This window comes from Chelonia mydas, chromosome 9 (genome assembly GCF_015237465.2).
Source record: "Chelonia mydas isolate rCheMyd1 chromosome 9, rCheMyd1.pri.v2, whole genome shotgun sequence".
In the NCBI taxonomy this organism is placed as follows: Eukaryota; Metazoa; Chordata; order Testudines; family Cheloniidae; genus Chelonia; species Chelonia mydas.
In genome coordinates this window covers 58,186,555-58,204,075 of record NC_057855.1, presented here as the reverse complement: position 1 = coordinate 58,204,075, position 17,521 = coordinate 58,186,555, and the positions used below count along the sequence as shown (strand labels likewise).

At 45.3% G+C, this 17,521-nt stretch overlaps 1 protein-coding gene across 8 annotated transcripts in view; it reads right to left on the bottom strand.

Moving 5' to 3' along the window:
• Positions 1-17,521, bottom strand: part of HDAC8 (histone deacetylase 8) — a 119,517-nt gene that overhangs the window by 40,491 nt on the left and 61,505 nt on the right. For all 8 annotated transcript variants that reach the window (XM_037908457.2, XM_043522102.1, XM_037908461.1 and 5 more), the window contains one exon: positions 1,886-2,058. In XM_037908457.2, the coding sequence (XP_037764385.1) occupies positions 1,886-2,058 (173 nt within the window). The remainder of the gene's footprint in view (positions 1-1,885; positions 2,059-17,521) is intronic.

Sequence of the window (17,521 nt, the reverse complement as noted above, 5' to 3'; positions counted from 1 at the left end):
CAAGATTTCCTAAGGTGACATGGTGGGGAGGGAGATGCTCAGGCTCAGTATGGAAGGAGTTAACGTGAGTGGAGCAGAGCAGACTAATCAGGTACAGTAGTTTGGGATCTCACTTTTAACCTTAGCTTGTGACCCAATATGAAATCAAGGATAAGCAACACTGATCATTTGCTGATAAAATTTCCATCGGTGCCACCTTCTGAGCAAGAATCCCTCTGGAGGAGAATTTACTCTTATTTAAAAGTAGTGATCAAAATATGAAGCCAATTAAAGTGGTGAAACAACCTGTGAGTAGGTTCAGCATCTGAGCAGCCCCAAATTAACACAAACTCCCAAGTAGGGCTCATTCTGGGGCTCAGCTAGTCAAAAGCAGCAATCTGTTTGCAGTCAGCACCGCTGATGTCCATACTTTGTGCAAGGGGACTCCTTCCATTCAAATAACCGTCAGAAACGTTGAGGAGTTCTTACAAAAAATGAAGAAAAGGAGTACTTGTGGCACCTTAGAGACTAACCAATTTATTTGAGCATGAGCTTTCGTGAGCTACAGCTCACTTCATCGGATGCATACTGTGGAAACTGCAGAAGACATTATATACACAGAGACCATGAAACAATACCTCCTCCCACCCCACTCTCCTGCTGGTAATAGAGTGGGGTGGGAGGAGGTATTGTTTCATGGTCTCTGTGTATATAATGTCTTCTGCAGTTTCCACAGTATGCATCCGATGAAGTGAGCTGTAGCTCACGAAAGCTCATGCTCAAATAAATTGGTTAGTCTCTAAGGTGCCACAAGTACTCCTTTTCTTTTTGCGAATACAGACTAACACGGCTGTTACTCTGAAACCTGAAAAAACGAAGGGTAACTTAATCAAAACTCCACTTTGGGAGATTGAAAACAGTTTCACAAACTCTGTCCCTCTTTGCCTTCTGGCAAACATCAATCTCCCTGCTGAGAACGGAGTCATCGGAGATACTCAGTTTTGTTATTTTCCCTAAGACAGTGGCTAGTTTTCCTCATTTCTTGGCAAGAAGTGGTAGGTAAAACAAAATTCTCTGTGCCTCGCCTCCTCACGCTCACAGCTGGTTTTAACACAGAACATTCACAACACAACTAGCAGTAGCTAGGTCAAGTTTTAGGCCCAATCTATTGTACTTGATGATATCCCTTAAATGATACAACCGAGGCCCCAAAATGATAGCTGCTACTCAAACAGCTGATGCTGTGGGTAAGGCATCTTCCAAAAGAAGCTAAGGAGATTTTCTGGGACAAAGTGCTCCCCCATTGCCCCATTTTGTTGACACGGAATTGCTTATTTCCCATCCACTGGACAAGCAGCTAGTAATATCAAGCAGCAGAATGTGCTACAAGCGAAAAAGCACTCAAGGGGCTTCCATTGGGTATCAAAATTATTGTGAAAAAAGCCAATAAAAATTCAAACGCTGCCTGAATCCAAAAAAGATAATTCATTGCCAGATGCCCAAGGTAGGTCTGGGAGCATTATGTTTACTTTTAAAGAGAAGCCCCGCAGTGCAGATCACGAGAGCTGGGACTCAAACCTGGCATTGAGCAGACAGGGTCAGAGGTCACTGGGGTTAACAGCTTCTGATCTCTGGAGGGGCCAAGCAACCTTTAACCCAGGATCTCGGAGTCAGGAATTGAGACTTGGACTTGTTGGTACCAAAGAGTTGAAGTCTGTGTACAAATAGCACTGCATCAGCTATACAGTGCCCCCCTTATGCTACGCGTGCTCAATTTCTTCAGCTGCCCTTCTCAAATGATGCCGCTTTCAGAAGCAAAGGGGCTCACTTTCAAAGAGCAGCCTCAGGGGAGCAAACCGTATTAACCTGTTACTTGAAGAGCAGAATAAGCCTCTCATGCACTTACCTCCTCCCAGGATGAGAGTAGCCAGCTGCCACTGGAGAATGTACTTCAGACACTTTCCAATCCCCACTGGAGTCATGTTAAATGAACACATGGGGTCCCCGGCTATCGTATCCGCTCCCAGCTGCAGAACTACTGCTTCCGGGTTGAATGCCATGTACACCTCCTTCAACACACTGCATGCAATAAAACAAAACGGAGTTCCCACAAATGGCCACACCTCCATGGAACATTGAGACAGTGTGGTATATGCAGGCCATTTCAGCCAGCTACAGCACACTGTTACTTTGCCTTTCCAATCACTGGCTAGGCTTTACATTCTGAGCAGAGAAGTACTTTCTTATTTCCCAGAATGTCACTTTGGTCAAAGTTATGGAAGGCATGGTAGACCTGGACTCTGCTCTTCAGTCACACTGCACACTAAAAGGGCCTAAAAACAGTAAGAAAATGGGAAGTGATTTTGCAGTACCATATATACCAACAAAGATCCAGGCCAGCGGCTCCAAAACTGTGGTCCAGAGACCACTCTTAGCCCACATTTCTGGGGGAAAAAAACCACTTCTACCTCGGCAAACGAGGAGAAAAATGTACCCAGATCTCACTTGATACATAAACATAAAACAATGTGACAAATCAGAGAGCTGGCTACAGGTAACAGCTCCTATGTGATAATGATCTTACATTTACATGACGTTCATCCAGACGTATCCCAAACATTAGTGAAACTTCAGCCCCAGTTGTACTAACACTTACTCGCCTAAGTAACTTTACACATGTGAGCAGTCCCACTGAGCTCAAAGTTATTTGTGTGCACAAGTGTCTGCAGGACCAAGGCACTGGGTTTTATGAGCTTCAGGTAAAAGCATTACTTCATTCACCAGTGAGGGCTTAGTTCGTGACTTAGTTCGTGCCAAGCTGGGGTGTAAGCCTACAACGCACTAACTGGCCATGCAGACCCTGCTACTGCACACTAACTGTTCTGGAGTGCACTCTGATGTACTGCTATGGATCTATAAGTGTGCAGCAGCAGGGTGCACATGGCAACTTAGCGCACAGCAGGCTAGTGAGCTGTACACTCACACCCTTGCTGCACACTACATTGCCGTGTAGAAAAGCCCTGAAGTGCACCCACTTCTGGGAGAAATGCAACAAATGTTTAAGAGTGCAGCAGTGTCCAGTGTTCATTCATTAATAATAGTCAATAATATGGCGTCTACACAGTAATAGTTTAGGATAGGAAGGGAAGAGCTGTATCCATGTTTGTCTGCAGAGGTAGGTAATTACCCACACAGAATTTGGGAGGGAAACTAAAGCCCCATATGTGCTGAGACCTTGGCCCAAGGGCGCAGGACTTCTCAGGGAAGTGGGAATTCGTATAAAAAGAGGAAAATGATGATTTTAGCAGATTAATAACCTGAAAGAGGAGCTTTCATACCCGCACCCCCCATCAAAATAAACCAACCTTGAGTTTTTTCTTCTTGTGAGCAGCAGACAGGATCTAAACTGTATTTGTAAACACTGCACCTCCCCATACAGTCACAAAGGGCATTGCTAACCTTGGCATTGCACTTTTTTTTGCTTCTATGATACAAGGATCACATGCGATCTATTTGCCTGACACACTTTTTGCTATACGCTAGGGATTTTCACTGATCAATAACATGAGACAGTCAAGTCTTTCTATTTTGTAGGAACTCTAATAATTTGTAAATCTCTACCTGACAACCATGATGTGAAACTACTTGAACTTAAAATATCACTGTCCACATCAGGGTGTTTCAAGAGGTAGCTGACCACACCCAGCCAGCAAGTCATAGGTTTGAGGTTTTGTATGCCTGCCAAAGGGAAGGGATGTAGGGAGTGCATCAGGCTACAGCATATTAGTAACTTCCTTCTAAACACGAGGTGCCCATCTCATATTTGGTATGTAACCAGGAAACATGATCTGTACAGCCATGGCTGACTCAGGTTCAGATGCTTTCAGCAAGCAGAGCTACACAAATAGGAAAGTCACCAGGGTACAGTGTGGGGAGAGTGGATGTCTTAGGAGATTAGCAATAGGATATGGATTCTTCAGCTTTACAGCAGACCACTGCTCCAGAGCCAGCTCAGGGCAGGCATGACCAAGAGTTGCTACCATCCAAGAGCTAACTGGTAGACAGCATGAGCGGGGGGGCAGGGGGGGTGAGAGGAGGAAGAGAAGAATCACAATTTAGGTGATAATTGAACAGGTAAACAAAACCCCACCCTCTGATGTCATCCCTCATCCCAACTGACCTTTCCCCAGGACACTCCCCTCTGCTGAGGTTCTCTACTTCTGTTAGATATACACTATTTTCTGGCTACCTCAAACAGCTTGCTCTCTCCTAACAAGGCACTCTGCATTCCTCGAGGCTCCATTAGCAAAGGGCAGACACATGTGAAACGCCATGTCCAGTGGAATGTTTGCCTCTTGCTAGAGAAGAACGGGAAGGTCTAAGGCCATTAGATCCAATGTCAGAGGGGCTGAAATTTCTGCCAACAGCCACTTTCCAAGATACACATATTGATTGGCAATTTTGTGAGAGCTCTCCAGCGCCAACGACAGCACCCATTGGAACCTGTAAACATTTGCACAGGTCTGGGTCTCCTTAATCCTGCCTCATCTAGGGGACATTCTCTTCTTGTGGCAGAATCCACCACTTCCACAGAAGGCAAGAATTGCTACCACACAAGCCCTATGATTATTCCCTTCATTCCGAAAAGGACTACCCTGGACACATGCAAGAGGTTTCCAGCCACACAGAACCAATCCAGGTCCCAAGTCTTCCCAACATTTCTCAGCAAAAGCTCCCAGTTAGGACAGTGAAGTGTCCCTGCAGGCTGCTCTGACCCTTTCGCTGACAATATAAAAAGTTTTTAACTTCAACACTTACCCTAAACAGTACTTTTCATTTTTAAAGCACTTTGCAGACCTTACCTAAACAATAAACATCAATACTGCCTAAGCTCCTGGAATCTCTGTTGATAATTCAGCCCCATACTCAAGGAGGGAGTAACTCTTTCTACTGATCTGGGAAGAGATGAGAAGTGCTGCTCTGCAGTCAGCTCCATCTACATGCTGGGAGAATTTCTCCTCTAGGCAACCTCTGATACTGGTGCCAGATTTGACAAACAGGCTGAACTTCAAGCTATGCAAGAATGTAACAGAAACCAACTCCAGGTGGCCAGAGAGCATCCAGTCAGCCCAACACTCTAAGAGTTTATCTCACAGGATTCTATCATGCCTGACCATGACTGTGGACAATCAAGCGAGGTGACAACGATGACCATAGCTTAGTGGGCAGTGTAGACGAGGACGAACTGGGTTCAGCATTGTGTCGGCTAACTGATTAAACCCCATCAGGGCAGCATATGGGGAGAAGATGGCATTGCCTGTGCTGTGCTTTGTGTAGCTGAACAGAGGCCCTCAGTCCCCCGGGCTGTCAGGCCAGCATCTTTCATCAGCTCTAAATTCACTCAAAACAAGGAAGTGGCAGAAGTATAAGTACCCCTTTGTTACATACTGAAAGGTCAGAAGAATGGAGCCTCCTGACTGGAGTGCAGCTGAGAAGAGAAGGTGGATTTGTGTTGGGGTGGGATGTGAAAGCCAACCACTCTAGTTTCTTGACTGAAAACAGAATGGAAGCCAAAATGTTATCTAGCCTTGATTACACTCATTAGTGATCACACAGGCACAGGAAAGGACTGGAGGCATTCAAACCTTCTCTTAGCTAGTCACGGGTGAATCTCAGTACGGTCTGTGGTTTTGAAAAATCTGGAAGAGCTCCCTAAGTTTGGGCTCCTCTTCAAGCATTTACCTTGACCTTCGAAAAACAAGTTAGGGAATAGTCCCCTAGCCTTCATGAAACTGAGTCCCAAAACCACCAAACTACCACCCCCCAAATCCGTTCTCCTTCTCAACAACCACAGCACTCAACGGTAACAGATTCTGCCTCTCTCCCCACTCAGCCTGTTCTCTCTGTCCTTACAGATGACATCCATTCCTTTCCAGATTAAACAAAGGCATCCTTGTCCTGATTCTCCTTCCCTCTCAAAATCCCAAAGACTTAAGGCTGAAATCTGCCCATGAGGCTCATTTAATGAAGGTCACTGGTATGAAAGACCTTTTACTGCCTGGAGAGCTCTGCAAGACCTGTGCATAGCAATCCATCAGACACAATCCAGCTCCAGCCAGTAATAGCCAAACCTGATCATCATCTGAAGGCTGTTCAATAGGCTGTATGGGAAGCACACTGGTGGTCTCAGACCTGTTACAGGCAGGCAGATGACTGCATCACAGAACACCCTCACTATTGACACATTTTCCTGGCAGTCTCCAGTCTTTTCAGAATGGATCACATGGAGAATGGGCTTTCCCTTCTCATCCCGAGGAGTGTTCTCCGCCGTGCAGGGGGAAGCACATTGAATGGGTCTCTGGGGAGAACCTCATGCATCTTGTGATGCAGGCTAGGAACAGCCTTGAAAATGAAGCTGTCCCTGGCACCCAAAAGCAATAGAAATGGATAATTTCCATGTTCAGCTTGTCCATTTATCAGATTCATCTGCTAGTTGCCGTGTGCCCCTTGCACTCCCTACCAAACACTGTTAACCATTTATGATCTCTCCCCAAAGTGCAGTGTGGGATGCAACTAACATTCTTCTACAAGAACACTGGTTTGGGAAGCACATTTTAGTTTTTGGCCGCAGTCACTCTGGATGGGCCAGTCAGTCACTAGGTTCAGAGAAAAGTCAGAGTTTGCACTGGACATACTGTGACAACAGTCACATTCGTAAACAAAGCTCATTTTGCTTACAAAGGAATTGGGACCATCTCCTTTTCTTGCCTGGCACCCGGACTTGAGGTCCTGGCTGTACTTGAGCCCATCACATTCAAGTTTGCCTATACTGATGCCTAGAGGATTTCAGGCTCTACTGCTGTCAAACTGGCACCTTCCACCAGCACAAAAGTCCCAAAAATCAAAGATTCATAGAAGATTAGGGTTGGAAGAGACCTCAGGAGGTCATTTAGTCCAAACCCCTGCTCAAAGCAGGACCAATCCCCAACTAAATCATCCCAGCTAGGGCTTTGTCAAACCGGGCCTGAAAAACCTCTAAGGATGGAGATTCCACCACCTCCCTAGGTAACCCATTCCAGTGCTTCACTACCCTCCTAGTAAAATAGTGTGTCCTAATATCCAACCTAGACCTCCCCCACTGCAACTTGAGACCATTGCTCCTTGTTCTGTCATCTGCCACCACTGAGAACAGCCTAGCTCCATCCTCTTTGGAAACCCCCTTCATGTAGTTGAAGACTGCTATCAAATCCTCCCTCACTCTTCTCTTCTGCAGACTAAACAAGCCCAGTTCCTTCAGCCTCTCCTCATAAGTCATGTGTCCCAGCCCCCTGATCATTTTTCTTGCCCTCCATTGGACTCTCTCCAATTTGTCCACATCCTTTCTGTAGTGGGGGGCCCAAAACTGGATGCAGTACTCCAGATGTGACCTCACCGGTGCCGAATAGAGGGGAATAATCACTTCTGTTGATCTGCTAGCAATGCTCCTACTAATGCAGCCCAATATGCCTTTAGCCTTCTTGGCAACAAGGGCACACTGCTGACTCATATCCAGCTTCTCATCCAGTGTAATCCCCAGGTCTTTTTCTGCAGAATGGCTGCTTAGCCAGTCGGTCCCCAGCCTGTAGCAGTGCATGGATTCTTCCTTCCTAAGTGCAGGACTCTGCACTTGTCCTTATTGAACCTCATCAGATTTCTTTTAGCCCAACCTTCCAATTTGTCTAGGTCACTCTGGACCCTATCCCTACCCTCCAGCATATCTACCTCTCCCACCAGCTTAGTGTCATCTATGAACTTGCTGAGGGTGCAATCTATCCCATCGTCCAGATCATTAATAAAGATGTTGAACAAAACCGGCTCCAGGACTGATCCTTGGGGCATTCTGCTTGATACTGGCTGCCAACTAGACTTTGCGCCGTTGATCACTACCTGTTGAGCCCGACAATCTAGCCAGCTTTCTGTCCATCTTGTAGTCCATTCATCCAATCCATACTTTTTAACTTGCTGGCAAGAATACTGTGGGAGACCGTACCAAAAGCTTTGCTAAAGTCAAGATATATCACATCCACTGCTTTCCCCATATCCATATCTCATCACAGAAGGCAATCAGGTTGGTCAGGCATGACTTGCCCTTGGTGAATCCATGTTGACTGTTCCTGATCAGCTTCCTTTCCTCCAAGTGCTTCAAAATGGTTTCCTTGAGGACCAGCTCCATGACTTTTCCAGGGACTGAGGTGAGGCTAACCAGTCTGTAGTTCCCTGGGTTCTCCTTCTTCCCTTTATTAAAGATGGGCACTATATTTTCCTTTTTCCAATCGTCCGGAACCTTCCCATGATCGCCACCAGTTTTCACATCAGCCAATTCCCTCAGCACCCTCAGATGTATTAGAGCTGGACCCATGGACTTGTGCATGTCCAGCTTTTCTGAATAGTCCTTAACCTGTTCTTTCACCACTGAGGGCTGTTCACCTCCTCGCCATACTGTGTTGCCCAGGACAGCAGTGTGGGAGCTGACCTTGTCTGTGAAGACAGAGGCAAAAAAAGCATTGAGTACTTTAGCTTTTTCCACATCATCTGTCACTAGGTTCCACCCCCCCGCCCCCCTTCATTAAGGGTCCCACACTTTCCCTGACCTTTTTCTTGTTGCTAACATACCTGTAGAAACCCTTCTTGTTACCATGCACATCCCTTCCTAGCTGCAACTCCAGTTGTGTTTTGGCCTTCCTGATTACACCCCCGCACGCTCGAGCAATATTTTTATACTCCTCCTTAGTCATCTGATCCAGTTTCCACTTCTTGTAAGCTTCCTTTTTGTGTTTAAGCTCACCAAAGATTTCACTGTTAAGTCAAGCTGGTCGCCTGCCATATTTGCTATTCTTTCTGCACATTGGGATGGTTTGTTCCTGTGCCCTCAATAAAGCTTCTTTAAAATACAGCCAGCTTTCCTGGATCTCTTTCCCCCTCATATTAGCCTCCCAGGGGATCCTACCCATCAGTTCCTTAACGGAGTCAAAGTCTGCTTTTCTGAAGTCCAGAGTCCATATTTTGCTACACTCCTTTCTTCCTTTTGTGAGGATCCTGAACTCAATCATCTCATGGTCACTGCTACCCAGGTTGCCATCCTTTCTACTTCCCCTACCAATTCTTCCCTGTTTGTAAGCAGCAGGTCAAGAGGAGAACGGCCCCTGGCTGGTTCCTCCAGTAGCTGCACCAGAAAGTTGTCCCCAACACTCTCCAAAAACTTCCTGGATTGTCTATGCACTGCTGTATTGTTCTGCCAGCAGATGTCAGGGTGACTGAAGTCCCCCATTAGAACCAGGGCCTGTGTTCAAGCCAGAAAGAAATGAAAGCTTGGGTCTGGGTTTTCAGCCCTCATTTCAAATGCCGTGGTCTCTGTAGAGTTTAGGTGCAAATCTTACCATTGTTGCAGCCGTTATTTTTGCAGGGCAGTATATTTTTAATCACGTCAACTTTACAGAGTCTGGCCAAGCACTTAGAATCAGTGTCTTGTTGCATGATGAAATCCCGATCAACTCAAAGAAATCCAGATGGTGGACCAGCCATCTTGCAGTTGTTGCAGGTGCTTTGCTGAGTGCAACCCCTACAAGCGTAGGCACCTGACCTTCCAAGACCACCCCCCAAACAGGCGCCAAGTCCAGCATTCAAGCAGTGCTCCCATTCCTACCTGTTGGGTCTGCACCCTGAATAAACCTCTCTCTTTATGGGAGCTGCATTGCTTGTACCCCATCCTGATGTCCAGGTCCTGAATTTGGACTCTTCTAAATAGAGATCCTCCATTTCCCTCCCACATGCTCCACAGTTGCTTTCAAAGCCTGGCCTGTCATTAGCTTTATTCTGAGGTCTCAGGGGAGCTTTCTAGAAGCCCTCCCTCCACCTCCTGACTGATGGAAGTCCTGGTTATCAGGTGTGTTGAGTAAGATGTCAGGGACTGAAGAGTGGAGGAGGCAGGCTGACTGGAGAAGTGCAGTGGTTTTGCTTGGGACAATAACTTGAGAAATAATAATGATAAAAAGTGTGTTTAAAACAGGCACAAAAATCAGGCGGCCTGGTCACTTCATTTCAGCCGGCCGTTTCTTGTCTGTATTAGCACGTCTCCTCTCCTCACAGCAGCAGCAGGTGTGGCTCCTGCCTAATCCCAACATTATTTCATGGAAAGCCTTGAAAACAGATGGTCTTTGAATGGGCACACGGTATCATGCTTGTTCTTTTAGTCATTCTACATTTCAATGTGCATCACAGTTAACAGGAGCAGCAGCCACCTTCTGCATCCGTTAGCAACTGTTTGGCATATGGGATCAGTCAATTTCAGACCCATAATGCTCATGGTCTACACTAAGTGTCTGTAATCTGGATGTTTCCAGACACTCTCAATCTCGTGGCAGATCTATGCCTAGGCACAGGAAAGGATAAGCAGTCCCAGATGAGATGGGATTCATGGGTAAAGAGCGGGTGGAGGTGATCAAAGGTGCAGGATAGATGCAGTTTATCACATAGCTTTGCAATACAACAGCAGAAGTATGCAGGTCTTAAATTCAGCTGGAGCCCACTGAAGCAGAGCTCCGGAAAATATTTTCAAACCCACGGGAGCTCTGGTGCGCCTGCCATGCGGCTGAAGCCCCAAGCCTGGGCACCACCCCACCCCCACGGGACTAAACCCTGAGCCCCCGACCCTCCCTCCTTTGGGGCTAAAGCTCTAAGACCCTCCGCCCTGCAGCTGAAGCCCAGAGCCCCCAAATGGGGAGGGGTGTGGGGGGCTCTGGGAAATAATCTCTGAGAATTTAAACCCTGGAGGCATGTATTTATTTAAGTATTACTTTGTATTTTACACAGTTATGTTTATATTATGAACACACACCACACTTGGAGGGGAGAGCCCAGTTCTCCCCACCTGGCTCCACTTGTGCAAAGTGAATCAGGACCACTAGCCATGTGATAAGTTACAGATGAGACAAGTAAAATGTCTTTTATTGTACAAACTTCTGTTGGTGGAAGGGACAAGTTTTGAGCACACAGAGCTCTACCTTAGATCTAGAGAAAGTAACCTGAGTGTCCAAGCTAAATACAAGGTGGGACAGATTCACACATGCTGTAGGAGAGCACTTAAAATGGGCAATTAAGGGCTGGCAGGTAGTAAGGTGAGTGACAAACTGGTGTAATGAACCATAAAACCAGCGTCTCTGTTAAGTTCATGGTTTTTTAGCATTCAGCCAGAATTATGAATTTAATTCCCAGGGTCATCTTTTGAAGATGTCATGCAGGTTTCTTCTGAGGATGAGGACTCAGAAGTTGGATATAGAGTGATCGCTCTGTGAAATGTATTTGCCCATTGAGGGTAGGTTGTTCTTGTCTTTTATCATTTTCCTTTGTGAGTTCATTTGAGACCGTAGTGATTGTCTGGTGTCACCCATGTTGTGAAGTTTCACACTCACTCACATGTTGTGATAGCCACATGTAGGACCCCGGTTCTTCTAGTCTAATATCCTGCCTCTTGAAAGGTGTGTTGTGGGAGGTATAGATCATCATAGCAGTGGAAATATGTCTGCAGGTTTTACATCTACTGTTCTGACAAGGTCTAGTGCTGCTTTGAGTTGGTATGTCTTAGGCCAGGTTTACACTAAAGAGTTAGGTCGAGCTAGCTATGTTACTCAGGGGTGTGGAAAAAAAACACCACTGAGCAACCTAGTTAAGCCAACCTAACTCCTGGTGTAGACACTGCTAGATTGACAGAAGAATTCTTCTGTCAACCTAGCTACTGCCTCCGAGGGAGGTGGATTGAGTACAGTGATGGGAAAACCCCCTCACATTGCTGTAATGAGTGTCTACACTGACGCACTACAGCAGCACAAGTTTAAATGTAGACATAGGCCTAGTCTGTGGGGACTTTCCATGGGAACAGCCTGGGTACTAGGATGGTTCCACAATATGCCAACCTCTTCATGGGCCACCAACAATAGAACAATGATATTTTCATCCACTAGACAGATGACCTAAACACCCTCAGATTTCCACCACAATTCAACTACCACCATCCATCCATCAAACTGGCTCTAGAACACACCCACACTAGCATCAACTTCCTGGATACCACAATCAGCTTCAACAATGAAACCCTACAGATACCCATATACAAGAACCCCACAGATCACCACACTTACTTCCACTGACCCAGACACCTCAAGAAATCTGTTCTCTACAGCCAGGCACTCAGACACCACAGAATATTCTCTGAGGAGAAAGTCTGGGGTACACACCTTAACACACTGAAAACCGCCCTCATCAAACAAGCACACTCCATCAGAGAAGCAGATCAACACTGTGATGTTGCATTCCATATGCTTTATGGAAATATGCTTATGAATATGACATAACTGGAATATGCTTTAGGCTAAACACCCCCTTGTATGGTGTCATGAGAAAGCTTGTAATCTACTAAGTGTGTTCATCCTATTTGTTTACATGTATTATTTCTATATCTGGAGTTAGGAGAATAAGATAGAAACTTTTATCACTGATGTAAATATATTAAGTGGAGGCCATTAAGGATGTTCCAGAAACAATCGGTTGTAAATGGCCTTAGTTACTTGAAAGCCTTCCTGTGTATGTGTGGGCCAGCCCATGGAGAATGGAGACTAGGGTCTTACAGTGACATGCGACCATGTCACCTGATAATGAAATCCATCTTAAATCTGGTACTTTTCTGTTTAGAAGGAGGGGTGGGGACCCAGAGAGACAAAAGATTCCCGCCTTGTGCCAAAGCTATAAAAGGGGGTAGAGCAGGACAAAGGAGGCTGCCAGTCATGAGAAAACCCCTGCTTACCACCTGAGATGTCTGCTGGAACTAACAAGGACTGTACCAGGGGAAAGGATTGGGCCCAGGGTAGGAAGGAGTCTAGTCTGTGAAAGAAGCTTATTGGAACATCTCTGAAGGTGAGATATTACTTGTAATCAGTTTCTTAATGTATTAGGCTTAGACTTGCGTGTTTTTGCTTTATTTTGCTTGGTGAGTTACTTTGTTCTGTCTGTTATTACTTGAAACCATTTAAATCCTATACTTAATAAAATCACTTTTGTTTATTAATAAACCCAGAGTAAGTGATTAATACCTGTGGGAGCAAATAGCTGTGCATATCTCTCTATTAGTGTTACAGAGGGTAGACAATTTATGAATTTATCCTGTATAAGCTTTATACAGAGTAAAATGGATTTATTTGGGGTTCAGGCTCCCAGAAAGGCTGAACACTGGGTGCTGGGGAAGTCCCTGTTAACTGAGAAGCCCTGGGCTGAGTAAATCTCAGTTTCAGAGAACTGCAGAGAGGCATGGCCCAACCTCTGGGTCTGTGCTGGAGCTGACTGGAGTGTCTAACTCAGCAAGACAGGAGTGGAGGGGCGCATGTTCTGGCAGGAGGATTGTTCTCAGTGGTATTCCAGCTCATCGAGTGACAGTCTCGAGGGGAGTCTCTGTGACTGAACCTGTCACAAACACATCATGGAACAGGCGACCCAAATACCAGAGGAGAACTTGATGCAATACAGTACTGCTCCACACACACACACTGACTGCACACCCCCAGTTGTTACCTATCACCCCACATTAGAACCCATATGGGGTATCAAACAATTACAACCCATATTTGATGGGGAGCATACCCGCAAAGAAATCTTTCCCAAACTTCCTCTTCTGGCCTTCAAGCAACTCAACATCCTCACACTCATCATCACCAGGACACACCATTTCAAAGCAGCATCAGACTCTATCAGAACAACAGATGCAAAACCTGCAGCTATATATCCACTGCTACAATGATCATACTCCCCCTCCCCACACACTTTCAAGAGCCATAGGTCCTACACATGCCTATCACAATATGTGATATCAATGGCGCGGCCAGGTGGAAAAAACAGGGGGAGCGGAGATTAAAAAAAGGCGCCACCCCCTGGTACTCACCCGGCGGCGCTCCGGGTCTTCAGCAGCGCTTCAGCGTCGGGTCCTTCACTCGCTCCGGTCTTCAGGACCGAAGGACCCTCCCTCCCCGCCACCGCAATGCCGGTCTTCGGAGCGAGTGAAGGGCCTGACGCCCAAGTGCTGCTGAAGACCCGGAGTGCCGCCGGGTGAGTACCAGGGGGTGGCGCCTTTTTTTATCTCCACTCCCCCTGACCCGCCGCCCCAGACCCGGAGCGCTGCCGGGTGAGTAAAAATTTAAAAGGCGTCGAAGAATTAAAAAGGTGCCACTTCTGCTCGGTGGGGGAGCGGCCGCTGCCCCGCTCCCCCCCTGGCTACACTGCTGTGTGGTATACCTCCTCCAGTGCATCAAATGCCCCAACAATAACTATGTGGGTGAAACCAAACACTATGCTCTCGAATGAACTCGCACAGAAAAGTGATAAGACAAGACCATCCTGTCACCCGGGGTACATACTTTTCACAAAGCGATCACTCCGTATCCGACCTCTCAGTCCGCATCCTCAAAGGAAACCTGCACAAAACCTTCAAAAGACGAGCCTGAGAACTTAAATTCATAACTTTGTCTGGACACTAAAAACATGGATTTAACAGAGACACTGGTTTTATGGCTCATTACACCAATTGGTCTCCCACCTGCTAAGTCTTAATTGCGCACTTCATTTTAAGTGGTCTCATACAGCTTGCATGAACCCCTTATGCTTAATAACCTGCTCCATCTTGTATTTACTTTCAACACTCTGGTTACTTGTTCGAGACTTGAGGAAGAGCTCTGACACTCAAAAGCTTGTCCCTTCCACCAACAGAAGTTAGTCCAATAACAGATATTAACTCACCTATTTGTCTCACTCATATCCTGGGATCAACAGGCCTACAACAACACTGCAAACTATAAATTACAGAGATGTGCCATAAATGCACATTCCATCTGCCTCACGTGCACTCTCTATCGTCTGATCCCATTTCCTCAGGACTGGGCCTAACATTCCAAAATCTGAAGTTCTTTAAACAGGTGTCTTGTTTAATAAAAAGTCAATCTGCCACGAAAATATTTTCTCCTCTCCATTCACCCACCTCTCTTACGTTCATTGACTGTTCATTCTAGGCCAGCAGATGGTTTATGATCTGATATTGCTTGACTCATCAAAGCTAGAAATGGGCATTTTGTCCCATTGTGAAAGGGTGATTCCACTTTCCCCGAGAGGGGGCTCAACCCTTGTTTTGATCCTGAAAGGTCCTCAAACTAAGGCACTAATGCTTAGAAAAGCTTGCTTAAATCATTTTTAAGATGTACTATAGTTTTCTCTCCCTCAAAAGCCTGGACAGAAGAAACCACCACACCTGATCAGATCTGGTTCTTCTAGTCCAATATCCTGCCTCTGACAGTGACCACTGCCAGATGCTTCAGAGGAAGGGGCAAGAAACATGGACAAAAATATGGAATAACCAGCCCACAGCAGCCATTTCCTATTAACCCCAGGCAATCAATGGTCAACACACATGCGGAAATCTGAAGATTTCTATACTTGTATCCTATATAATGTAACTGCTGGTGTTATCACTAGGCCCAAAGTAACTAAGGCTCGTAACCTTCAGTGATGGAATACAAACATGCAGTTCCAACCCTTCTTTAACATTTTAAGCCTTCTTCCCTACTAAATACAGAACACACAAAGGTATCTGTGCTATAAAGGTTTCACATTCACTCTTTTGGGGTGACCTGCACTGTGGTTTCTCCAATCAAGAGTAAAGCAACAATCCCAAACTCATGCTGAGAAAAACTTGATACCGCAGCTCAGCATGTACTGCTAACATATAATCATACTACATACGTGTACAAATAGTGATATACTATGCACTGGAATGTACTGTGTATGACCCAGTGAACAAATATTTACTGCTTTTGTACATCACTGACTCTGTTAGACGAGAATTAACTAAATTTCTCCTCCTCACATCATTAAATGTGAATGTACCATACTAACTGCTACAGCAATTTGAATAAACATGCTGTGAAATATTTCTGTTTGAATGCAAGTTCTGGATTATTTATTAGTATGGTTCTCCACATCTGTAATGTTGTTCAGGTGCTGTATTTTTATCTTCAGAAGGTTAATATTTAAAATAGAGGTGAAGGTACCCATCATCTTATCAGAACCTTTTTCATGAAGATCAAATAAATTAGCTATTCTGGATGATCTTATGAATAAGAGATAGTCAGTGATTAGCTAGAACCCATGTAACTTTCTCTTTTGATGGAGGAAATAGGTAAGTGCCTAAGTTTTCAGAGCAGTGTGTGTGTACAGATTTCTTGGACATCTCTGCACTGTGTATGACTGAAGCATACTGCTGCAGATGAGTATCCAGCTCTGCTGTTGTCAGTCTCAAACGTCTCATCTCTGGCTGCCTTTATATACAATATTTTAAAGACATGTCAGACTTTTAAAAAAACAAATGTCACACCGTGGCCTCTGTTCCACACAGCGGCTATTACTAACAATTACATTTAATTGGAGTCTGAGTCATTCAATTTCCAGAAACAATAGGCAATTATACATATGCCATACCACCCAAGAGCAGGATAGGAGTTTATCTGCTAGAACAAAAGCATTCAAACACAAGCACTCTTATTTATAGAGAGGCAAGTTCAAAGTGCACATGGTTTAAGACTCCAGGAGCAAAACTTCCTTTTTATTTATTTATATCATTGTGCTGCAATGGGACAGTTTCCATAGAGACGAGGAAGGCAGTTGCCACCAAGACGGAGGGAAGTGGCATGATTTTGCATAACTTTTTACTGGTGCTTGGCTGTGGGAATGCCAAAGAGCAAGTCTGGAGCCCAGCTATTTGCCAAAGAGGAAAAGGCCGCCAATGAAAGGGGGCTTCTCTCGCCAGCAGGGGTCACTGATGAGAAGAATACAAGGAAATACTTTGCACAGGGAGTAGTCAGTTTACAGGATTCACTGTCACAGGAGGTCACAGAATCAAATACCATGACCACTTTGTAAATGGATGGATAATTTGACTCTATGATCATTGTTTTATTTCAGAAAAGAAGTCAGAGGGAAGGGATCTTTTAGCTTATTTAACGCTCTCCAGGCGAATGCAAGATTTTCCCATTTAGCACATCGGACTTCACAAGTTTTATTTTTAGATTTTCAATGTATTCTGTTTGAATAGTTTTGAATTTGGGTTTAAATCCCAACTTGAGTCACAAGTAGAAACAAATCTGATGGTCTCATCCTACTCCTGGGTGGATGTTTATTGGATTCTTAAAATCACTTTGTATTTTGACACAGTATGCTCAGAAGTGATCCAGGACTGGAATCATGGAGGTAGTGGAGGAAGTCGGGTACTGTACAGGTCAGGACAAACATGTATTGCCAGAGCTGGATTGGGAAGCTTGCACAAGGACTTCCTATCACGTGTCTTGAGCTAGCAACTGGTTTAGCCCTTGGCTTTCATGAGCACTAGATTGACATACAAATGCATGCAGCAGCAGTGTCCTAAAGTTAATCACCTTTAGAAAAGAACAGGCTCTGGATTTCATTTTTTGCCAGAGAG